This window comes from Schistocerca cancellata, chromosome 1, assembly GCF_023864275.1.
Source record: "Schistocerca cancellata isolate TAMUIC-IGC-003103 chromosome 1, iqSchCanc2.1, whole genome shotgun sequence".
Lineage (NCBI taxonomy): Eukaryota > Metazoa > Arthropoda > Insecta > Orthoptera > Acrididae > Schistocerca > Schistocerca cancellata.
This window is the reverse complement of record NC_064626.1, coordinates 681361166-681387168: the sequence shown is the minus strand read 5'-3', so window position 1 is coordinate 681387168 and position 26003 is coordinate 681361166. Positions and strand designations below refer to the sequence as shown.

Below are 26003 nucleotides of genomic sequence, written 5' to 3'. Positions count from 1 at the left end.
GGCAAAGGACTGACCATCTTCAGTACATGAGACCACAAGGAACTGTGGGGCAGTGGGAAGGGTCTTTGAATCATTAGCCTCATTATATTTACTTTCTGTAGACGCTGATGGTGAAGATTATTGGTTCATTGCGGGAAAATCACCCATGATTGTCAGTGTCTCCGATGGTGTGCTCCTTCCAACTGGGGGCCCTTTCCAAGGGGGCACACTCGCCTTAGGTGATTGTTCACACCTCCCAAACACCTGACAGAGGGACCAATCGGTGATTTGGGAAGGTTGCAGCTCAGGCAATCACCCCTGCCTGGGCCTGGCCTGGCCTGTACCAGGGGGTACATGCAAAACCTACCTGTCAACCTGGGGCTGCAAATTACATCGGAGAAGTGGAAAACATATGGCAGAAGTAAAATAAAAAGTTACAAAATGTAGCAATAGATGGCACTGCAAGCATCATAATTTAATAGCGACATCTGACATTAAAAAAATTGTACTACTTTATGTGCATGGATGTACAGGTGTGATACTGTTAGTTACGTAAACCCAACCACCATGGCAAGGTCATATCATATCGGTTGAGAAAAATCAGTTTCTAATTGTCCTGAGGCCAAAAATCGCATATCAAGCATCACTCACATCAGTTTTTAATTATCCGCATAAAAAGCATCAATCAAAATCAAATCGGATTGTTAATTTCTGTGTGACTGGCACAAAACAAGTTCAATATGCTATCCACTGTTTTCTGCAACAAGCTGAAATCGAGAAACAGCATGTTCCACAGCTGATCTAAGTGTTTCCTGGGTCACATTCAGAACGTATTGCACAATGTGAGCCTTTAATGCAGCTAAGTATGCAGTAGGAGCACTGAACACAACATATTTCAGATAGCCCCACAGCCAGGCTGTAGGGAAATGGTGGCTGATAATTGTAGCATTTCTGAAATGGCGTTTCAGCAACTGCTTAACTGGATTTGCCATGTGCGGAGGTGTGTCATCTTCCTTAAATATGACCTCAGCCAAACATCCATGCTGTTTTGGACAGCTGGAATGACATGGTTGCGCAAAAGACACTCATAGCGCTTACCAGTGACGGTACAGGTAACAGGACTGGAAGCACCTGTCTCTTTGAAAAAATATGGCCCTAGGATAAATGATGCCATAAACCTACACCACACAGTGACCTTTTCAGGATGCAATGGTACTGGTTGATTTGCGTGTCGATTTTCTGTTCCCCATATTCAACAATTCTGTGTATTGACATATCCTGTCAGATGGAAGTGGGCTTCGTCTGTCCACAAAATCTTCCACTGTCAATCATTGGCTGCTTCCATGCAACCAAGAAATTTTTAAGCAAAGGTCTCTCTTGCTGGCAGGTCAACAGAAAGCAACTAGTGCACATGGGTAATTTTGAATGGATGCAAAGAAGGATGTTTTGTAGGGTTTTAAGCACTGTGCTCATACAGGGTGTTTCAAAAATGACCGGTATATTTGAAACGGCAATAAAAACTAAACGAGCAGCAATAGAAATACACCGTTTGTTGCAATATGCTTGGGACAACACTACATTTTCAGGCGGACAAACTTTCGAAATTACAGTAGGTACAATTTTCAACAACAGATGGCGCTGCAAGTGATGTGAAAGATATAGAAGACAACGCAGTCTGTGGGTGCGTCATTCTGTACGTCGCCTTTCTGCTGTAAGCGTGTGCTGTTCACAACGTGCAAGTCTGCTGTAGACAACATGGTTTATTCCTTAGAACAGAGGATTTTTCTGGTGTTGGGATTCCACCGCCTAGAACACAGTGTTGTTGCAACAAGACGAAGTTTTCAACGGAGGTTTAATGTAACCAAAGGACCGAAAAGCGATACAATAAAGGATCTGTTTGAAAAATTTCAACGGACTGGGAACGTGACAGATGAACGTGCTGAAAAGGTAGGGCGACCGCGTACGGCAACCACAGAGGGCAAAGTGCAGCTAGTGCAGCAGGTGATCCAACAGCGGCCTCGGGTTTCCGTTCGCCGTGTTGCAGCTGCGGTCCAAATGACGCCAACGTCCACGTATCGTCTCATGCGCCAGAGTTTACACCTCTATCCATACAAAATTCAAACACGGCAACCCCTCAGCGCCGCTACCATTGCTGCACGAGAGACATTCACTAACGATATAGTGCACAGGATTGATGACGGCGATATGCATGTGGGCAGCATTTGGTTTACTGACGAAGCTTATTTTTACCTGGACGGCTTCGTCAATAAACAGAACTGGCGCATATGGGGAACCGAAAAGCCCCATGTTGCAGTCCCATCGTCCCTGCATCCTCAAAAAGTACTGGTCTGGGCCGCCATTTCTTCCAAAGGAATCATTGGCCCATTTTTCAGATCCGAAACGATTACTGCATCACACTATCTGGACATTCTTCGTGAATTTGTGGCGGTACAAACTGCCTTAGACGACACTGCGAACACCTCGTGGTTTATGCAAGATGGTGCCCGGCCACATCGCACGGCCGACGTCTTTAATTTCCTGAATGAATATTTCGATGACTGTGCGATTGCTTTGGGCTATCCGAAACATACAGGAGGTGGCGTGGATTGGCCTCCCTATTCGCCAGACATGAACCCCTGTGACTTCTTTCTCTGGGGACACTTGAAAGATCAGGTGTACCGCCAGAATCCAGGAACAATTGAACAGCTGAAGCAGTACATCTCATCTGCATGTGAAGCCATTCCGCCAGACACGTTGTCAAAGGTTTCGGGTAATTTCATTCAGAGACTACGCCATATTATTGCTACGCATGGTGGATATGTGGAAAAGATCATACTATAGAGTTTCCCAGACCGCAGCGCCATCTGTTGTTGAAAATTGTAACTACTGTAATTTCGAAAGTTTGTCTGCCTGAAAATGTACTGTTGTCCCAAGCATATTGCAACAAACGGTGTATTTCTATCGCTGCTCGTTTAGTTTTTATTGCCGTTTCAAATATACCGGTCATTTTTGAAACACCCTGTAGGTGTGTCCAATGTTCAGGCAATTCTCTGTGCACTACACATTTACAAACCCCCACTCATCTCCTCCTGCATTGCTCTGGCCACGGCTTCCACTGACTTCGAATCAATTCGTTTCCTCCCTCTACTAGGCTGCACATCAAAAGAACTCATCTTTTCGAATTTCTGAATCATTTTCTCCAAACCCATGGCAGTCATTGGACCAATACCTTTTTTCAAACCCCTCAGTGTCCAGAACTTCTGCAGAGTGACGTGTCCACAGGGATCATTCCTGTAATACAGCTTTACAAGCACAGTGTGACCCTGCATTGAGACAGTCATGGAGAACATCGCAGGTGCGAAAGGAGAAAAAGCCGTGTACCCGGCGTGTTTATATACCAACTTCAATGGGTCGTGCGCATGACAGGTGTTTTCATTTACGTATTCTGACATATGCAGCACCATCTATTGTTCAATTTTCACACTATATTTTTTCTTCTGCCACATGTTTTCCCCCTTCTTCGATAATATTCTGTTGCAATTTGACGTCATTCTGACCAGTGGTGTTATTTCTACAGCATTTTGAAAGTTTAACTTTAATTATAATCACCCTGTACATATATGGGCACACATTTCCAAGTGGCAAAAGTATAAGTTATATTTTAAAGAAATTGTGCATAGTCCTTTGTTTTAAAGTAGGACCTCATTATTTTTGGCAGGAAGCTCACACCATCATCTAAGAAGCATGGTGTCAGCTGGAGTAGTTTCTGCCTGCTGCTCGATATAACGCAATGCCACATCTAGTGCTACCAAACCCGCTGAGTGAGTGACCACAGGTACAATTTCTTCAGGCAATACCTTATCATCACTGTCTTCAGCAGGTTCAGTAACAGTTTCAACATCTGCAAGATCAGTCCCTTCAAACTGTTCAGCCATTCTGAAACATCACTCGCATTCGCAATTTCATATCCTGCAAGTTTTTTCCATCAGTTCTGCCAATGGTGTAGTTCATCTTCATCTGTACTGGAGGTATCCATTTCATTCCATAAAATCTGGTTCCAAGACTTTTTTAGTTTCTCCAGACCCATGGCACCTTTATTTCAGGCCATGATTTGGCTATCCAGTAAACCAGGCTGTTCCAACCGAGCTCCAGGGAGCCGGAGCGCTCACTGCGGCAGCTCGGAGCCCGCGTGGAGGGGGAAAGCGAACTCACTGCCCCCTGGCCACATACAGCCGCAACTGACGCAATAATCCATGTTCAATGACAGCTATGACTAGCCGCGGGAGCCCTGTACCTCTATTGGAGGATACCTTTCTATTCATTGAGAGGGATGGTCGTCGGCAGTGTCTTGTATGTCATAAAGTATTTAATTCTGCGAAGAGGTACAATATAAAACGACATTATACGCGTCTTCACGCAGCGCACTACGATCAGGTAGAAGGTGTTTCACGCAGAGAACTTGTAGCCAGGCTTAATAACGACATACCAGGAGACGCAAGTTTAAAAACGGTTTCGTAATACGGAGAGTATCAAAATATGCAACATAGTTCGTGTTCTGTAATGCGTGTATAATTTTCAGGTGAATGAGAGCGGAGAAAACACTACTGAATCTGCAGTTCGAGCAAGCTGCAGGGTCGCTCACATCATTGCGACGAGCAGCAAGCCGTTTTCGGTGGGACAACTCGTAAAATCGTGCATGGTAGCAGTTGCAGAATGTTTGTTTCCAAGGGAGGTGTAGGCAATTGATGGGGTTTGCCTGTCGAAGCAGACAATGTCTCGTCGAATCCTGGACATGGCAGCGGATTATGAAACACAGATCAGGAAAAAGGCGGAGAGCTTTGTTGAATTTTCGCTTGCGCTGACGAAAGCACCGACATATCGGACTGTGCTCAGCTTGCAGTCTTTGTGCGTGGTGTCGACATGGAGCTGAAAGTAACTGAAGAACTCTTGGATGTGGTACCACTTGATGACACCGAAACAGGACGTGATATTTTTGAAGCTGTTTGTGAATCAGTGGACAATATGAATTTGCCGTGGGATAAGCTCCATTCTGTAGCGACATACGGTGCACCACAAATGATTGGGCGTCACCAAGGATTTGCTTCTCATTTGAAAAATAAACTCAGGGATGAATTCGGGAAAGACATTTTGACTCTTCATTGTTTTATTCACCAAGAGGCACTGTGTGCTGCAACAGTAGAGCTAGGTGGCGTAATGAAAGATGTCGTGAAATGCATGAATTTTGTGCGGCGTCACGGTATGAATCATCACCAATTCAAATGATTCCTGAAAGGTATGGAAGCGGAGTATGGGGATATACCTTACCACAGTGCAGTTCGTTGGCTAAGTCGGGGAAAAGTTCTTGATGTTTTCTTTGCCATTCGTGAGGAAATACCCCATTTTCTCGAAATGAAAGGGGAAGAAATGCGTTGTCTGAAAGATATAAAATGGATATCTGACCTGGCGTTCCTATCTGACATAACTCTGCATCTGAATAAATTAAATCTGTCATTGCAGGGCAAAGGGCAGCTAATCGTTGACATGCACGACGAGATCAAAGCGTTCATGGAAAAGTTACGTTTATTTGAGAGGCAGATGAGTAATGAACATTTAACGTTCTTCAATCGTCTTGCTTCTTTAAAAGTACCTGAAGGTACTACTTTCGGCGATTACCAAGCAAAGTTAAAGCAGCTCATCACGTCGTTTGAAACACGATTCCGAGACCTCACTAGTTTGGAAATGGAACTTAAGGTGTTCAGCACTCGTTTTTCAGTTTCCCCCGATGCTTGTCATTGTCACTTCAATTAGAGATTATTGATTTGCAAAGTTCAACTTTGTTGAAAGAGAGGTACTACAACACGTCGGATCTGTCACGATGGTATCGTTCATTACAGCAAAAAACATTTCCCAAGCTTCACAACAACGCCACTCAGATCATGTGCATGTTGGCACGTATTGTTGTGAGCAGCTTTACTCAGCAATGAAAAGAGTAAATTGTAAGGAACGATCGTTTCTTCAGGATGTAACAATGAAGCTCATCCTCCGCATTAACGCTGCGAACACTTTGACGCCTGATATTTCCGATCTTGTAATGAAAAGAAAGTATCAAGCTACAGAGGCCCAATAAATTTAGTATGCAATTTCTTATAAAACAGTCGTTTCTTATTTATTTCCCGAACATCGTATTTCCTGGTGTAGCATGTCATCATGTCTTATCAGCTAAGAGTATGAGGTTGTCGATCTTGTAAGACGCAGATGGCACATCAAAATGCTTGCCTTGCCGCCTGCCTCAGGCAGCCGTGCCACGCGCCGGCGTGCCGGCCCACTCGAGTGGCCACAGCGAGCGACGCGGCTCCTTGGAGCAGGGAGCGCTCCGCGGCTCAAACCGGAGCCGACCAGCTGGAACAGCCTGCAGTAAACTATGTCTTTTCTTGTAGTTTTTTTCTCTTTTTTAGAAATTCTTCAGTGGTTCCCTCATCTTCTGTTTGCAGAAGTGTCTGAAGCAAACGACGACGATACATTTTTCTTTTTTTCAAGCATTGTAATTCTTCCTCATCAGGGTGTGAAACGTTGTTGTCAAGCATTAAGATTGCTTTGGAAGGCAAGCACTTTTTCTTTAGTAATCTTTGGTCTCTTGGAGGGAAAAAAAATAACCTTAAACATATTTTTGTTCATCCAAGCAGATTTTTGATGGACATGTGTAACAGGCAGTGCAAAAGCAGTGATATTTCTTCAAGCTCTAGGCTTAGGGGACTTCCCTATTACCAGCAGCTTCAATTTATAGTCTGTGTGTGTGTGTGTGTGTGTGTGGGTTTTTGACAAAGGCCTTGTTGGGTGAAAGCTTATTTTGTGACACTCTTTTTGTTGTGCCTGTCTACGATTCAGTATCTCCACTGTATGGTGAGTAGTGACTATCCTGTCAAACTACTGTTACATTTCATTCTGGATTTTCCATTGTTTGATTTATGTTTTGTCCTTGTCAAGGAAGCCAAACAAACAAAACTTTTCATACTCAGATTTCTACACTGACTTCCATTCAAATGACAAAGAGAGAACACTTGTTTGATGAAAACTTCTCAATTTTGTCCGTGTTTATACACCAATATCCAACTGTCACTTCACCAACTCCATACTCAGCAGAAATATTTTTTAAATGTTTCTCCTTTGTCTAGTCTTTACAAGCCATCAAGTTTCACATTCAAAGAACAATTTTTTTTCTTATTCTCATTGTAATGCTGGAATTACAATATTAAGAAACACACAGTTACATATGTACAGTACACTGTACAGACATAAATACTTTACAATTAACGTGGCACAGGTGGGCTCACTACAGTATTACTACACAACCAACCAAAGTACACACAACAGTGGTCAGCCAATATTGTGAAATGTGTGCTGACTGTACAGCTACCGCAGCACAGATAAGAGGGCTTGTAAGCCAAGAGTGTCAATAAGAATTGTTGTGAACCGGTTATCAGCACTGGGACTATGGGCATGCACATCTCTAGCCCGTCTTCCTCTCACGCGACAGCACCGACTTGCTTGGCTTGACTGGTGCTGTCAGAGGATCACCTGGAAGATGGAACGGTGTGCAATGGTCTTCAGTGATGAAAGTAGTTTCTGCCTGCATGCAACTGTTGTGCATACGACATTGAGCTGGTGAACACTGTCTCATAGAGTGCATTAATCCAAGATGCACTGCCCCAATCCAGGTCTTATGGTTTGGGGTGTGATAAGCTACAGCTCCCTTACACCTTTGGTGTTTCTAGAGGGGATGCTAACTAGTGCTCAGTATGTGCACGATGTTGTTAAATCCACTCTTTTGCCATTTTTGCAACTTGAAGGTGATATCTTGTTCCAACATGACAATACTCGCCCACACACAGCCTGTGAAACTTTAAGTGCTCTGCAAGACATGAAACTGAGGAACATAACATAAGAGAAGATCCCTCATTCATCAAGACTGTGCAGACAGTGTGTATTGCATGTATCAGTCATCACTGAGCAATATTTAAATGTCTCGTGGGATAAAGTGTATGTGTTGTCCATCGTTTGGTCAATATCATGAAAAATGTTGAAGTGCTGTAGGATGTGTACTTAGCAAGGGCAAAAAGGGAAAAAATATTTGCCAACAATGAATCGCCTTCCCTATCCCATTTGTCAATATTTAAAGTTTAGTTTATGAAAGAAAGTAGGCAACATGTTAAGTAATTTTATTATACTGACATGAAAATAAATACACACACTGTATGAAAAAATGTAGTGAAAACGTTTACTGAAGTGACATTTATTGTGAAACACTGAGAACTGCATAATTACGAACACACAGGGCTGCGATGACATAAGATGATTTAAGAGTTGTAGAACACAGTTTTGCTACACCTGGATTTTCATATACGTTATGGCTTCCATAAATTCTTTACTCAGTAGGGTCTGCTTGACAACAACAACTACTTAGTGAAATTAACAGGAATTATATTCCGTATCCTAAATTACAGTGCTCAGTATGACTTGGTGTCTATGAAAGTCATTAGAAACTAAAATCAGTTGGCACTGGTGGTTGGTTGACGTGGCTAGATTCAGCTGCCCAGTTGGAAAAGTTCTTCATCTTTGATACACAATGGTACTTATCTTTAACAAAGTATGAGAGTTTTAACTGTCTTGTGTAGGTTACTGTAACAAGTCTGTATATAGTGTAGAGCATGCATAGTTGGTGATTATGAGAGAAGGATCAGGATGAAATCTGGTGCTGGCACCTAGCCTTCACCTCACATAAAGCACCAATGTGGTATTTTGAGGGGCAGAGTGCTATCAACAGCATCACTGGCCTCCAATGTACTACACAATGCAGCGATTTTCAAATTTAATCCACACAATGGTGCAAAGTCCAAGAACTTTTGCCAGCACCTCCAATCCCTTTCTGACCAAATATTGGTGGCAAAAGTATCTTTCACCATTACGTTTCAAACCATCTACCTCCAAGTGAGCGGCATGACACAGGTGTGTGTTAGAGACCCAGGCTATGGGGGTGGGTATTAAAACTAGTAGAAAAGGCAATAGAAGTCTTGTGGATTTTTTTCTTAATCAAGAACTAATTATGTGGCAGAGTTAATGCAGTAACAATTTTGCATCAGAAATACAAACCTGTGTCAAATCACGGATTTCATCTGATGGAATATCACTAGAAGAACGGCACACAGTTGGTGAAGCAACAACACGTGGAAAGGAAGCATTTTCCTCCCTCATTTCCACTAGATGTAATCCTTTTTCTTCTGCAAGTTCATGGTGACTCTTCTGTAATGCAAATTACACATTATGTACCAGTATGCAGAATTACAATGTCCTACCCATACCAATATGACACATTATAGAACATTTTGTTACATAAACTTCCCATCTCCATCTGAGAGTGACCACGTGCTAAGTCAGTTCGACTGAAGTAACCCCCCCCCCCCCCCTTCCCAATCCTTTTCCTTTTCTGTTAAACATTTTCTCCCTTTCCTACATCATCCTACCTGCATCATCCTTCAATATCTATTTTAGTATTCCTTCTCTTGCTTTTCTTCAGACAAAATATCACACTTTTTTCCTGATTGGGAAAAGAATACAACATGCAAAGTGCTTCTCCAAAGTGAAAGAGGTATTCTGTGGAACAGAGACATCCGAAAGGTATGTAAAAAAGTTCTATAATCAACTTATTATGAAATATGCAGTTGGTATATGGACTACGAAAAAAAAGGGAAGAGAGAAAAATGCAAGCAGCAAAGGTGAAATATTTATGAGGTGTTAACATGAAACAGATCACAAAGAAAACCCAGAAACAGACTGGCAGATACAGTGAGGGAGATCACAGAGCAGATGGGAGAAAAACCCAATAGATGTACTTAAAAAACGAGACAAGCAGTGGAGAGAGAGACACAAACAGAGATCCTCGATACACAACCCAAAAAGCTAGAAAGGATCAATGAAGAAGAATTGTTAAAGTGAAGGTGTGAGTCTCCAACAAACAATAACATAAGTAATGATTGAATTACAGGAAGATATTTATAAATGCCTTTGAAAGGAAATTAATACTAACAAAGAGATAGAGGGGCTGGCCAGTACTTACCTCAGCTCAGTACAGCCGATAGATACACATAAAACACAACCGAAAATTTACGTTCCTAGCTTTCGGAACAAATGTTCCTTCATCGGGGAGGAGAGAGGGGAAAGAAAGGGAAGAAGGGAAAGGAGATTCAGTTACTCACAACCCAGGTTATGAAGCAACAGGGAAAGGAAAATAGGGAGGGTAGCAAGGATGGAGGCATGGTTGTCAGAGGGAAGCCCCCTGACAACCATGCCTCCATCCTTGCTACCCTCCCTATTTTCCTTTCCCTGTTGCTTCATAACCTGGGTTGTGAGTAACTGAATCTCCTTTCCCTTCTTCCCTTTCTTTCCCCTCTCTCCTCCCCGATGAAGGAACATTTGTTCCGAAAGCTAGGAACGTAAATTTTCGGTTGTGTTTTATGTGTATCTATCGGCTGTACTGAGCTGAGGTAAGTACTGGCCAGCCCCTCTATCTCTTTGTTAGTATTTGTTTCACATCTTTATATGAGATTTTCTATTAATCATTTTGAAAGGAAATTAGAAGATACAAAAAAGTTAACTAGAGAAACTACTGAAAATAATGTGTGTGAAAAAAATAAACCAAAATACATGCATCTGAGGAACCCTTTTGATCTTTGCATAGTACTGTAAAGATTAAAACATGAAGGTAGTTAATAGTGGAAATAATGACTTTTGGAAATGATGCCAAATAAGGCGTGTAAATCCCTCAGAGGCGTTAAAAATTATAGATGCCAGGAAATGACAGTGATAAGGCCTGTCTGTGACAGTATCAAATTTTGAAGAAACTGGAACGATGCTACAAGTCTTCTACTTCACAGAAAAACAGAGAGACGAGACACAAAAGAAACTGTAGACTCCTCAGCTTCCTCTCTCTAATGTACCAAATATTCACCAAGATTACCACCAACCACTTCGAAAAAACATTGGTTTTTAATCAAGCAATGGAACGAGCTGGCTTAAGAGGCACACACAGCACAAATGAGCTACTTGCAAGTCACAACAAAGTTATAGAAAGAGTAATAAATCTGAATTATCCCTCTGTTGGGATTAACAGATCTTGAGAAAGATAGTGGTTCACAATATCTTAACTAAGTGCTCTTCAGAAACAAAGTATTGATTCTATATATGTTACTACAGTGATAAACATGCACAGCAATGCTACAGCTTCTATCAGACTGCATTAGGATAGCGGCAAATTCACGAAAGACGAGTCACACAACAAGATTCAGAGCCCTAAACCAGGAAACATAAAAGGAGATACCTGTTGATGGGACATATATAAATAATACTTGTTTCGCTGATGATACTGTGTTGTTTGCTTCTGTTGCGGTAAAACCTAAATAGCTAAAGGATGAAAACACACACACACACACACACACACACACACAATATTTAATGGATGAGCTTAATAGATACAGTTTGAAGGTAGGAAGGAAGATTTGGGTTTGATTTTCCAATCACAATGAGGTCACTACAGATGGAGCACAACAAGCTCACACTGGGAAAGAGCCGTCGCAGCATTCACCTTAAGCAATTTAGTAAAATCATAGACAGCCTATATCTTGATAGCTGGACAGGGATTTGAACTGTTGTCCTCCTAAATGTAGTGTCATACCACTGTGTCACATTGTCCAAGAGCATGTTTGAAAGTGCAATGAATATTTTGTGCCTATATTAGAAGGGACCCAGAAAATTTATCATTAAAATCGGCAATTCTACTAACAGCAAATGATACTGAAATGAAACTTTTTAGAAGATCTATAAAATGTGATTTATATTCAAGTTCTGATACAGATGAATACCCAAGAATCATCAGTTTTACATGTTTCATTTCCACCCATACTTTATTGTAATGTATTATGACATATCTTGCCTTGACATAACTGAATAAATATTATGAATACCTCTCATAATGAACTCTATGAGGATTTCTACTCTAAGCTTCATGCTTCTGTTTTTGTAATCCCATGTAACATGTCCTTCCAATCCACATGTGAAACACTTTGGTGCATGCTCTAACAGCTAACTCTAATGTAGGCTTCAAAAGTGCAGTACTCTAGCATGTGAATAATCTGAATTATCCTTAGTTCTACCAAGCGAGCAGCTATCTGTATGGCTTCAAAATGTCTAGTAACAGGCCAAGCTAACTATATGGCCATGTTCCCCATGCAGTTCATTCAAACTTATGTCTAGTGCCCCTTGTCTAGCTTCAAACAACTTAGCTTTATTGTGTCCTTTTCACTGAGTTTAAGTGTGTGTGGCTCGATTTGCTCAATATGGTTTACAAAAGTTTGTTAAATTCTTGGTACAAGATTTGAATGCTGTTGTTCCCTATCAATTTTTTAAGTGTTTTCTCACTGTGTAAGGTACTGCTAAATTTCATCATATGTTTTGGCTTGTCAATATGTGGCATCACAAGTAACAAATTTGAGTTTCTCATCACGAATTTGGAGTTTTTGCCACAGTTATTTTTCCACACTTGTTCCAGGTTCCTAAAATTGTTGCTTCCCCAGTTCGTTAAAAACAACAACACAAACAGCACAAAATGGTCTGCTGAAAAAAATATGAACTTTAAGGATCAAAGAAGAGGTCAAGTTCATTTTACATTTAGTTGCTTTACTGCCTACTTTGCCTATCCTCTTCTGCATGTTTTCAGTTGCTGAAAATTCTACACGTAATTGCGTTTTAAATCATCATCATCATCTTGTGTTTCCTTCATGGTGGTGGTGGTTAGTGTTTAACGTCCCGTCGACAACGAGGTCATTAGAGACGGAGCGCAAGCTCGGGTTAGGGAAGGATTGGGAAGGAAATCGGCCGTGCCCTTTCAAAGGAACCATCCCGGCATTTGCCTGAAACGATTTAGGGAAATCACGGAAAACCTAAATCAGGATGGCCGGAGACGGGATTGAACCGTCGTCCTCCCGAATGCGAGTCCAGTGTGTTTCCTTCATAGTTGGAACCAGTTACTCCAATATTAAGAATCAGCCAAATTGGCTTCACATACATGTAAACTAGGGACAATATCTGAATAAGTTCTACTATCTGCATGAGTTCTGTATCCAGACATCAAATGGTATCTTTTGGTGATAGTAATGATCACCGATACACTTCTTGGAAGACTTATGATTTCTTCACTGCTCAGTTATAACAATGGGCAACGAAATACTGATAACCACACTCATGACACAACTGTCTAAAAGACTTTCTTTGGGAAGGGATCAGGATGGATGGATTGTGGAGTCATGTAGTATGAACTGGTGATCACTACAAACAAAATAATATGAATGAACAGTACATATCTGCTATCATTCACATTAACACAGATACAGTTATGGCCATGGGTGTCTGCAGATATTTTAACGGAAGACGGAAGTTGGGAGGGGGAATACGGTTCTAAAACTAGCAGTTTTTAGTTTTTATATAGGTGAGTTGCCCCCCCCCCCCCTCCCCCTCACTCCTCTTGCCGATGTCCATGGCTACAGCCATGGCCCCAGCTTTTCTAATCGACCTCTGTACTGATGCAGACGAAAAACACAGGTATCTCATTCTTACTCTCTGCTTGCTTATCTTTCAACAAATGTGGAGTGACCTGAGCTAGGAATGTGTGACCGAGAATGTGTAAGCAAGGTGAAGACATCATCTCACATATCTTGAACGTATATTAATCATGCGGTAAAAGCTCAAGTTTCAACTCAAATCTGACACTGCCCAAGCACTGACAAAATTTTATACATATATTAGATAAGAACTGATAAGTAAATATTGTCTTACCTGCTGCATTAGTCCTATGAAAAATGCCTTTACAATATGGCTAAGATTTGTAGAGCCTTCAACTTTAGCATAAAGGTCTCTAATGCCCAGAACCTGACATATTGTACGTATGCCTCGATGGCATACAAGGCCATACCCTTCAGGTCTCTTGCTAACAAAGAGTTTTGTTTTCCCAAACTGACTAAAGAAATCATGGAACACTGTAGATAAGATAAAACAAATCATAAATAAAATAATTCCATTTAATTCTAAGGCATACAAAGGTGTAGTCTTATTTATGTTTTTAAGTTGGGAACTCAGATTAATCACAAAATACTTTGGCACAAAATACACACGTCTAGCTACTTTTAATAATAATAATAATAATAATAATAATAACAATAGCCTTAGAATTTGCTATACATGGATGATCTAAAACTACTGGCAGCAACAAATCAACAACTCAACCAATTACTAAAGATAACAGAAGTATTCAGCAATGATATAAATATGGCTTTTGGAACAGACAAATGTAAGAAAAATAGCATAGTCAAGGGAAAAAACACTAAACAAGAAGATTACATATTGGATAACCACTGCGACTGCATAGAAGCGATGGAAAAAACAGATGCCTATAAATATCTAGGATACAGACAAAAATAGGAATACATAATACAAATATTAAAGAAGAATTAAAAGAAAAATATAGACAAAGACTAACAAAAATACTGAAAACAGAATTGACAGCAAGAAACAAGACAAAAGCTATAAATACTTATGCTATACCAATATTGACCTACTCATTTGGAGTAGTGAAATGGAGTAACACAGACCTAGAAGCACTCAATACACTTACACGATCACAATGCCACAAATATAGAATACATCACATACATTCAGCAACAGAAAGATTCACATTAAGCAGAAAGGAAGGAGGAAGGGGATTTATCGACATAAAAAACCTACATTATGGACAGGTAGACAATTTAAGAAAATTCTTTCTAGAACGAGCAGAAACTAGCAAAATACACAAAGCAATCACGCATATAAATACATCGGCTACACCACTGCAATTTCATAACCACTTCTACAACCCTCTAGATCACATAACATCAACAGATACAAAGAAAGTAAATTGGAAAAAGAAAACACTACATGGCAAGCACCCGTATCATCTAACACAGCCACACATCGATCAAGACGCATCCAACACATGGCTAAGAAAAGGCAATATATACAGTGAGATGGAAGGATTCATGATTGCAATACAGGATCAAACAATAAACACCAGATATTAAAGCAAGCATATTATTAGAGATCCCAATACCACAACAGATAAATGCAGACTTTGCAAACAACAAATAGAAACAGTAGATCACATCATAAGCGGATGTACAATACTAGCAAATACAGAATACCCCAGAAGACATGACAATGTAGCAAAAATAATACATCAACTGCTTGCCTTACAACATAAACTTATAAAACAACACGTTCCCACATACAAGTATGCACCACAGAATGTACTGGAGAATGATGAATACAAATTATACTGGAACAGAACCATTATAACAGATAAAAGAACACCACATAACAAACCTGACATCATACTCACCAATAAAAATAAGAAATTAACACAACTAATTGAAATATCCATACCCAATACAACAAATATACAAAAGAAAACAGGAGAAAAAATTGAAAAATACATCCAAGTGGCTGAGGAAGTCAAGGACATGTGGCACCAGGACAAAGTTGACATTATACCAATTATACTATCAACTACAGGAGTCATACCACACAATATCCACCAGTACATCAATGCAATACAGCTACATCCAAACCTATATATACAACTACAGAAATCCGTAATTATTGATACATGTACAACCTCTCGAAAGTTCCTAAATGCAATATAACATATACCGTACAGTTAAAAGGAAGTCACACTTGATCAAGGTCCGCGTCACTTTCCATTTTTGACCAGACATATCGTCTGAGAAAAGAAAGAAACAATAATAATAATATGGAAATACTGGGCCGCAGATAGTTACAATAAAAAGACTGTCACAGATTAGCTTTCGCCCAGCATGACATTCCTCAAAAATAGAAGAAAAACACACACACACACACACACACACACACACACACACACACACACACACACACACGACTACAGTCTTGTGAATGCAATGCTGGCCGAAAGCTAATTTGTGACAGTCTTTTTGTTGTGCCTATCTGCCACTTAGCATCACCGCTGTATGGTGAGTAGCAATTTTCCTTCTCATAATATTGTTACATTCCATCCTAGATTTTCCATTGTTTAATGATATGGAAAGTTACACACATCATGCCAGAAATGAAAGACTGTACTGTAAGAGAAGACAATTATGCACAATGGATTTTTTTAAAATTACTATGTACTTGAAGCACTGGGATATGGAATAACAGTAAGCTGTAAGAGCAGCGGGTAACTACTTTACTTGTGTTTCATGGTGGCACGTCAAGATGACAGGGCCCTAAAAATCGCACAACTTGATATTTTATTTGATTAAGTTAATCACATTTGTGATATACACCCATTACATATCTAACCAATGAGCTGTTTCCAACTTCCTTTCTCTCCTTTTGAATTACATTACTTTTTATAGCTACAAGTTAATTAAAACAATTCAAACCTTCATCTTGCTGATGTTATCCTTTCCTTCTCATATAATCCGCAAAATGCATGTGACAGTACTGTACTTATCATGCATTCACACAAATCTAGTTGATCATTTACACATGTTTAGTAAGTACTTTATAAGTAATAAATCCCATTCATGAGTAAATTGTTTGAGTAACGCTGGCTGCTTAAAAAAAAAATCAGATTCCTTAATTAGTTTCTGTATTAGAGGTAAGTCCTCACCCATTGTGCTTGCATCGTTTAGTAGTGTATTTTTGTTTTATAGGAGTATCCAAGACTGGAGGCAATCATTGAAGAACAAATCTTTGAGCATTTCTGCTGAGGGCAGGAGAGTATAATGGAAAATCAACGGTGTAGGATGATATGACAACTGTGCTGAACCACACGTTTTGCTGGGCATCCTGATGTCATGCATCCTCTGACAGTATGAGCCACTCATCAATTTAATCACTAAACCAGTATACTGGATACACTGAACTATCCTGGGAGGAAAAATGATTGCTAGAACTATGAAATAAAATTGAGTCACCTTTTCTGTTTGCTGTTCCATTAGGGTGCAGATAAAAGTAGAGTATTGCTACCATGCTAAAACAGTAGCATAGTCAAAATATTACAGAAACTACTCAAATTAGTAATGAACACAAGACTCAAGGAATGGTATCTTTTATTGCTGAAGACAGTGACTCCACATTTAAGATTTGATACTTTCAGCCTTGGACACATACTTTCTGAGAAGGCAATAAAAACTTCACACAGGGAAATCTGAGTGTGTAAAATTTGTTCCCTGCAAACAAAGGTGCCACCTTCTGAAACAGTTATTTATAAATGCACTTGCAGCTGGTACAAAATAAGGGTAAAACAGTAAATTTAAAAAATTGGAGAAATTCACCAAAATTTTAGAACATGTTCAAAGTGAATACTTCCCATGTTAGAAAATATAAGAGGGGGGGGGGGGGGGGGATGATCAAAAAAAGTTTTTGTACGATTGTACGAGAGCACTGCTGTAGTGTATATTCAACCCAGTGCAACTCCAATGCGGATATATAGGCATCGAGTTGTACGCAATGGTCTAGTGCCTCTTATAACTGAAATATGTCCAACACTCAGAAAATTCAGCATTAAACACCCAGACACTATGCTAACAATGATAACTGAATATGAAAATACAAGTTGTTGCCAATTGTAGTCCCAATGCACCAGTGAAAAGAAATATACTGTTGTACTGTTGTCATGAAATAATCAGTTTTTTAATAGTGTAGGGTGTACTAGCATATTACAGCACGTGCTAAACACATTCTTGTCCAAAATTATGAAAAACAAATAGAAATTTCCTTTATTTCTCAAAGACATGCCAACATTCTGGTAAACAGCTCCCTTTAACCAGACACTGCCACCTACTGCGAACATGCAGAAATGAAGACAAGTTCATGGTGTGCAGTATGTGCTGCACTTATGCACAGTAAGTTGAGATATTCCCTGAGCTAGAAAAGAAATTTTGGATGTAGCATGTGTGCTACAAAAGAATTGAGGAGGACAGGGTGTATACACAGACAAGGAAAAAAAATTCCTGGATTTGGTTAAAAATACACTTTCTCCCAGGTGAAAACATACTTTTTCCCTGTTAACCGACAGTATATTTTTCCTCAGATCTCGGAACTGTGTAACCTATCAGTCCTTTGAATGATTATGGTTTTATACGCAGGTGTAGAATTTCCCGGCGCTTTAGAAAATGAAACACTGAGGAGGAAAAAAAAAAAAAAAAAAAAAAAAAAAAAACACGTTTTGGAAAAATCTTCGACGTTCAGCAACACGTACGCTGCATATTTTCGTATTAGTATAAATTCGAATTCCACCAAATACCGCATGTTACTTTCCGAAGCATTGAAATCAAGATTGCGATATGTTTTTGTAAGCCAATTATAGCTCATGTCATGTGATCTCGCCAGCCGATGACGGCGGGTATTAAGAGCTTAGGACACATGATGTAGCCAGTCAATAGCAACATCACTGTTAAGTAGCGCGAACACACAAACAGAAAAAGTTTATGGTTTAAATTAATATAAATACTGTCGTTACACAAAGCTTTCACAAATAATTTTGGTCTATAAGATTAATACGCTGCAAGAGAAGCTAAATTTTCACATATAATGTTGGTTTTTTATGCGCGTATTAAAATTTAAGATATATCACATAAATGTGCCAGTAAAATTTTTAATAACAACATAAATGTCTGATCTTCTGGGATCGAAATTCACTAATCGGCTTGTCAGCAAAGAGTTGATTTTTAAATGAGAGTCAAACACTGATTTAAGAAATTCATCATACATTCTCGCACATAGTTCAACTTGTGTAAAAGGAAATTTACTTTGATGGTAACACTTGTAATATTACAGATCGTTTAAGTGAAATAGAGACTAACTCAGCTAAGAAGATAAATAATTACCTATTAGGTCAAAGCAAAAAGTTCGAAGAAGATCTCTCTGAGTGGATAGAGCTTAAGACCGTAGAGATTGACGATAAGGTGCGATCCAAACTTGAGACTGCACATAAAGTAGCGGAAGAACACTTTTCAAATGAACATTCGGAATATCTTCCCATGACCTGTTAGAAATAGGTTCATTTCTGCAGTTGCTACAGAGCGCCAGATGACAGTCATCACCGCACTTGCATAGCTACGATTCGTACGGAGCCGCTATGTTACTACGAGTAAAACATTAAAGGATCTTACATTATGTCATAAAAAAAACAAGACATCAGAAGATACTCCAAGGGCATCAGAATTTTGTGACCCATACTAAGATGTGCACTTTCTTATGTCCAGATTCCGAGCGAAGTAGGCCACGACCTGATATTAAGCTTTTCAATGTGGTTTTCGGGATGTAAATTTTCTTGGAGTACCAGTACTGTGTTATCTCATGCTTGGTTCTTTATTATGGCATAATACCATAAGTGCTAGAAGTTGAAAATGTGCACTTGAAATGCAGCAAACAGTGTGTGGAATTAAAACACTTTTTTCAAATATATTGTCTGCCTCAGTGGAAAAGATTAACAAAAGAAAATTTCTTTAGCAAACCGACAAAAATAACTTCCTTGTTCTGCAACTATTAACACATTTTAGCCTTCTGCAATTATGTGATTGTATTTTAATTCACTTGACAGCACCCGGCCCCAGAAATCTGTTTTGTTTTCATTTGACGTGAGAGTAGTAAACGGAGAGGAAACAGCAATATCAGTAAGTGTAAACACGGGTCACTTGGTGACTACCCACTTCCTTACTATAACACAGACTGCTCTGCACATCAGCCGCGGATCTACGATATTTCCGAATCGGGGCAATACCCCGCCACTCCCTTGAGCATTTGAGAAAGGACTTCAAAAATTTTAAAAATTGAATTTTCAAAAATATGTTCATTCCGTAGTGCACATCTTTCTGAAGAGTCTGATGCATGAAACATATGTGTTCACGGAAATGTAAGACATTATTTGGTCGTAAGTGTGCCGAAGTGCAGTGCCTCGCCTCCTCACACAGCATTCTTCTATCGCACGTCACTGTATTTCACACTGTGGAACAGAAACGTGTATATTTTTTAATGGATGCCATCAAACCATATTCTGGACAGTGGAAATTAAAATGTCCTGTGGTGTCTCTCCTGCTTACAGTCAGCCGGTTCGACATCCTGGTCCCCCCCCTTAAAAAAAGAGCGAACTCTTCAGAAAATTTGCATTCTTTATTCCCTGTCAGCTAACAACTTGCTGCTTTGTGTGACATAAAATTAATTAAAGCATACATAAACCCAGTAAAGACATGAGACAAGCAAGACAATATCCATTTCCTCAATCCTTAGCTCCTAGAATTTTTTTCTCTCTAATCTTGCTACGGATTTATATAGCATGCTTTCCTTTCTGCGAAAGAATCTATTACATCAAAGTTCATCAAACGTTTTGCTACATGAAAAATCGAAATGTCGTTGTCTAATATTGAGAAAGCTGCTAATACAAATAGGATCCAAGACTGGTGTGGTTTCCCAATCAGATTACGTCTATTTTGTCACTGTCTGCTAGATAAAGCAAAATAGGCCTTTCTAATACAACAATTGTACACACATCAAATAAACGAGACTGTTTTGGCACAAACGGTCTTTTTTGTAACGACAGAATATAATTCACAAAGTACCAATATCAAACGCCTATTAGGCCTACTACAAGCAAAAAGCTTTGCGTTAGGAAATAGTTTCACACTTTATTCATATGCTCCACTTTCTCAAGCATGAGATCGAAAAGTAGTAATATGAAATTTTAATACAGACTTGGAATTGTCATATTGTTCCATAATTTGTGTTATGTCTCCATTTCTTCTCCTTCCTCGTTCTAGCAAACAGTCTTGTTATCACTAATTCTGTAACTCAAAAATGGTTCAAATGGCTGAGCACTATGGGACTTAACATTTGAGGTCATCAGTCCCCTATAACTTACAACTACTTAAACCTAACTAACCTAAGGGCGCCACACGCATCCACGCCCGGATTCGAACCTGCACGGTTCCAGACAGTAGCGCCCAGAACTGCTCGGCCACTCCGGCCAGCCAATTCTATAACTATTTCACAGATTAACTTCACTAACTCTGCCAGAATCACCAGTTTAGTTACCCTGCGATTATTCTCCGGTTGGGCGTTGTTACAAGTTCTTACAACGTGTTTTCCGCGCTTCTTCCAGAATAGAACTTAAAGTGGCTGCTAGCTGTGGACTGTACAACTGGCCCTTACTAGTATAGCTATCTGGTCAAAACTTTTCTGTTAAAATTTCATTTTCTTGGATACACCGAGAAAGTAATACATAATCTTTCTTACCTGTTATTCGGTTATTTCCACTCCTGTAGTCCGAATCTATGGATTTCGCTAGTAATTATAACAACGCTCATCATTCACAAACCTAATCAACCACACAATCAGACAGCGGTTGGCATTCATCCATTCGGCCTTAACTCTGCTCAGCTCGTATAGCTCCTTTTGTGTGTAGGAAAGTTTGTTTCTAGATGCGACGAGGATTCCCGACAGAGACATGTACACTATGCATGCATTCAAAAATCAGCTTACGAATCAACTTAGAATGTGTTCAAAAATGTTCAAAAACTGACAGGGATGCGTTTCAAAGTCATACGAATAATCAATAGACTAATGTGGGCTGGATTCTAGGTGCTTTCTGAAACCAGGTTTTTTCCCCCCTCAAGAATATGAGGCTCTGTGGAGAATAACTGTTGCTGAATTGCATTCGTCAATGTCATAAGGGTCCAGCAGCTGGTGTACAGACATTGAGTGCCATTGAGTACAATAATCTATGGTTTTCTTTATCAATAATCTAGACAGCAACTTTTGAAATTCTGATTTGCCAGGACTAGTGGCTGTACCCTATCTTTGAGATCTCAATGAGGTTATCTTTCAACAAGATAAAGAAGACCACATGATGCCCTGTCCTAAACAGGGTGATTGACAAGCGGGAGGGGGTTGTCATAGCTGTAGGTGTCGAGGTTTACTGTATCAGACTTTATGAAAAAAGCTAGGTGACACTTTTTCAAAAGTCCTTTCTTCTTTTCTGACAATTATATGCAGGTACCAACCATTAACACGTGTCCTGTTACAATATTCTATTCTGACTTAATCTGGGGTGCATTCAAGAGAACTGATTTCATGTTATATTGTTAAGTCAGGTGATAGCACTTTTCAATAACTCACCAAACTTGCAGTGAGTGTTTTTGTTTTAAGTATCCACAAAGGTTCCAAATGTAGGTAGCTAGGGACAAACAGTTAACGTAAGCAGAAACAGATAGCCCTTATCAAGCTTAATACAACTACAGTGTAGAGTGTATTTCCAGGATTGCTATGTTGCCAGCGCCAGACAATTCTCTCCCACAAAACCCGGGCACAATGACCTCATCCACAAGCTGAGCAATGCTAGTTTCTCTGACATGCTTCTATGTATCATACAATCATTTCTCACAATTATAACTTTTAAAACTGACTTTTAGAACAGTCAACACATTTGAAGAATGGAGGATCCAAAGATAGCATCATGGAGTCTCTACTGCAGGGATGGGAAAATATCGTTTCGCAAGTGCAGGTGCTCACAGATGCCCACAAGGCCTGCCCGCAGCTCTCCCCCACTCTGCCAGCCCGCAGTACCCCCACCATCTACTCGCCTAGCCATTCATGTCACTGCACCGTGCGGAGGCACTCGGTCTATTTACTTCTTGTCGTTTATATTGTCTGTGTAGACATCGCGTTCAGTGTTTGTGAAGAAACAGAACAATTGGGTGGAAAATGGCTGAGGAGGAGTTAAAAATCATTGAAACTACAGTCTTTTGAACCCATACTTGTTAATCCACAGTGGGAAGAAGAGTATTTTTTTGTTGGAACGCAAAGCAGACCTCAGTGTTTGATTTTAAATGTAACATTGTCTTCACAGAAGAAATACACTGTGATGTGACACTACCAACTGCTTCATGAGAAGGATATAGACGTTTTGAATAATGAAGAAAGAAAAGCCAAACTTATTGAACTGAAGCAGAAAAAGGAGAAAGGTGTACGTATATGTACAGATAATTATGACATTGATTCACATTATTACTGTTATTAATAATATGTTACGTGCATTTTCCGTCAATTTTACCTTCTCCTGTATGTATTTACAGGACGAAAACCTCATCATCCACAACAATGCAGCAATGACAGTAACCTATCATGCAGCTCTTAAAATAGCTAAAACAGCATGACCTTCAGCAATGGAGAATTTGTGAAAGACTGTTTTGTTGTTGCTTCAACAATTTTGTGCCCAGCAAGTCTTTCTGTATTTGAAACCATTCCTGTTTCACGGGGAATGGTTTGCAGGAGCATTGAAGAAATGGCGCACAATGTGGAAGCTCAATTGAGAATCAGGATCAAAGATTTGGTTTTCTTTTCATTAGCATTGGATGAAAGCACTGATATATGTGATGATGTTCAACTTGCAGTCTTTTTGCGAAGAGTTGATGCTCAGTTTAATGTGATTGAGGAATTCCTCGATTTAGTGCCGGTGCATTATACAACAACGGCCAATGATATATTTTCGTGTGTAAAAGATATAATAGAGAAATACGAGCTATGTTGGGCAAAATTTTCATCAATTGCAACAGATGGGGATTCTGCAATGAGTGTTCTGGTGTCATTGCTTTGATATGAAAAGAGTTGAAAGCCGTTGGTGTCAGGCAGGAACTGCCAGCAATACATTGCATGCTTCACCGTATTAATTTGCTAGCAAAATGTGCCCCAGTAGTTGGTGTCATGTACATGGTTACAAAAACAGTTAAAATTCTCAGATCGCACGGTTTCGGACACAGACAAATCGTTCCTGGCAAATCTCGAGTGTGAATACGGCGATAATACATATTTTTGTGAAGTACACTGGTTGAGTAGTTTTTTTTTTTTTTTTAATTTACGTAAAGATATATCATTATTCATGGATGCAAAAGGAAAACCGATGAAAGAATCGGACGAACCATAGTGGATTTTAGACCTTTCATTTTTAACTGATGTAACCAAGCATCTGAATAGCTTGAATGTAGCTTTGCAAGGTAGAAATAAGGTAATTAGTGAAGTGTTTGACACTGTATTGGCATTCAAGAGAAAACTGCTTTTGTGGGCAAAGCAACTGTCCAAAATGCCAAGTGTACACTTCCTGACCATTGCACTAGTTGTTAGTGAAAACAATTTGGAACAGGAGAGGCTCAAAGAACATTTTGATGGGTTTGTAATGGTGCTACAGTCCCTTGGAAGCATTTTTGATAGTAGATTTGAGGATTTAAATCAACTGGAATGCGATGTCAACCCTTTTGTGACTCCTTTTGCATTTAACGTTGAAAATGTGCCTTCTGAAATTCAGTTGAACTCATTGACTTTCAATGCAATCGTGTGTTGAAGGAGAGGTTTCACACTGCAGAAACCTTGGAAAGCTTCTAAAAATATTTCCCACATGGACAGTTTCCATTGTTATTTAAAATACAAGGATTGAATGAAAAGTAATGCCTTCACCTTCGTTAAAAGGGTTTGTATGGGAATATTTTTATAAATCAAACGCAGAAATAATCCTTAAAATGTGGTCTTTAATCACCAATATTCACTTTTCCACAAAATCACCAGCCAATTGGATTTATTTCTACCAACAATGAACATGTTTTCTGAAGCCGTCATGGAATAAGTCGACACTCTGTTTCCGCAACCACGGTCTCACAGTTCTCTCAACATCTTCATCAGAAGCATAATTATGTCCCCGCAGATCATCTTTCATTATCGGAAACAGACGGAATGCAGACGGTGCTAAATATAGACTGCATGGAGGATGCCGTACGGTGGTGAGATTCAGCCTCTGAAGTTCTGCTGTAGCGGCATGGAAAGTGTGTGGTTTGGCACTGTTGTGCAGCAGGAAAACATTTCCCTTTTCCTTTCGGACCCTCGTTAGCCATCGGTTCAGAGTTCGCCACATTGTGATATAGTGCTCTGAATTTATTGATGTTCCACGATCCAGGAAATCGACATGGATAACACTAACTGTGTCCCAGAACACTGTGGCCATGCTTTTTCCAGCTGAGGGCTGCGTCTTGAATTTCTTTTTCTGGAGCGAGTCCGTGTGTCGATATTCCATAGACTGATGTTTCGTCTCTGGGTCGTAATGGAATACCTACGTTTCGTCTCCTGTCACAATTGAATGGAGAAAGGCGTCACCTTCATTCTCATAATGCGGGAGGAGTTGCTGGCAAATTTCAAGTCTGTGCACTTTCATTTAAGGAGTCAGCATCGGGAGTACCCATCGTGCACAGATCTTCTGATAGCCAAGCACATGTGACCCACACATTTTTATGAAATGCCGATAATGCTTGCAGTTACTCTCTGAGTGATATGACAATAGTCCTGAATCAATCTGTCAACATTTTGCTTGTGAAACTTTGTGGTTGCTGTCACAGGACGTCCAACACACTGTTTGTCATGCGGGTCAGATGTTCCCACCTCAATATCTTTAAACTTACTCACCCAATGATGCACAGTACTCACATCAACACAATCACCATAAACTGCTTTCTTTCTCTGATGAATCTCCTTTGAGGTGACATCTTCTGCTGTCAAGAACTCAAGGACTGCACGTTGCTTAAATCGCATTGACTGACTGACTGACTGACTGACTGACTGACTGTGCAGGGTTCCATACTTCACACTGTAACAACAAAACCATTCAATGCTATGACTTCTCACCAAAAGGAGCTGTAGAGAAGATACTACAGAACAAGCCAGTATGTATGTAGTCCATCAACAAAGGAGGTGGCTTACAAAACACTCGTTCGACCTATACTTGAGTATTGCTCATCAGTGTGGGATCCGTACCAGATCGGGTTGACAGAGGAGATAGAGAAGATCCAAAGAAGAGCGGCGCGTTTCGTCACAGGGTTATTTGGTAA

General features: G+C 39.9%; 1 protein-coding gene across 1 annotated transcript in view; it reads right to left on the bottom strand.

The window, feature by feature from the left end:
* Window positions 1–26003, bottom strand: part of LOC126184164 (28S ribosomal protein S5, mitochondrial) — a 104122-nt gene that overhangs the window by 38177 nt on the left and 39942 nt on the right. The window contains exons 7-8 of the mRNA XM_049926536.1: window positions 13861–14060; window positions 9127–9276 (exon numbers count right to left, since the gene is read on the bottom strand). Coding sequence (XP_049782493.1) covers window positions 9127–9276; window positions 13861–14060 — 350 coding nt within the window. The remainder of the gene's footprint in view (window positions 1–9126; window positions 9277–13860; window positions 14061–26003) is intronic.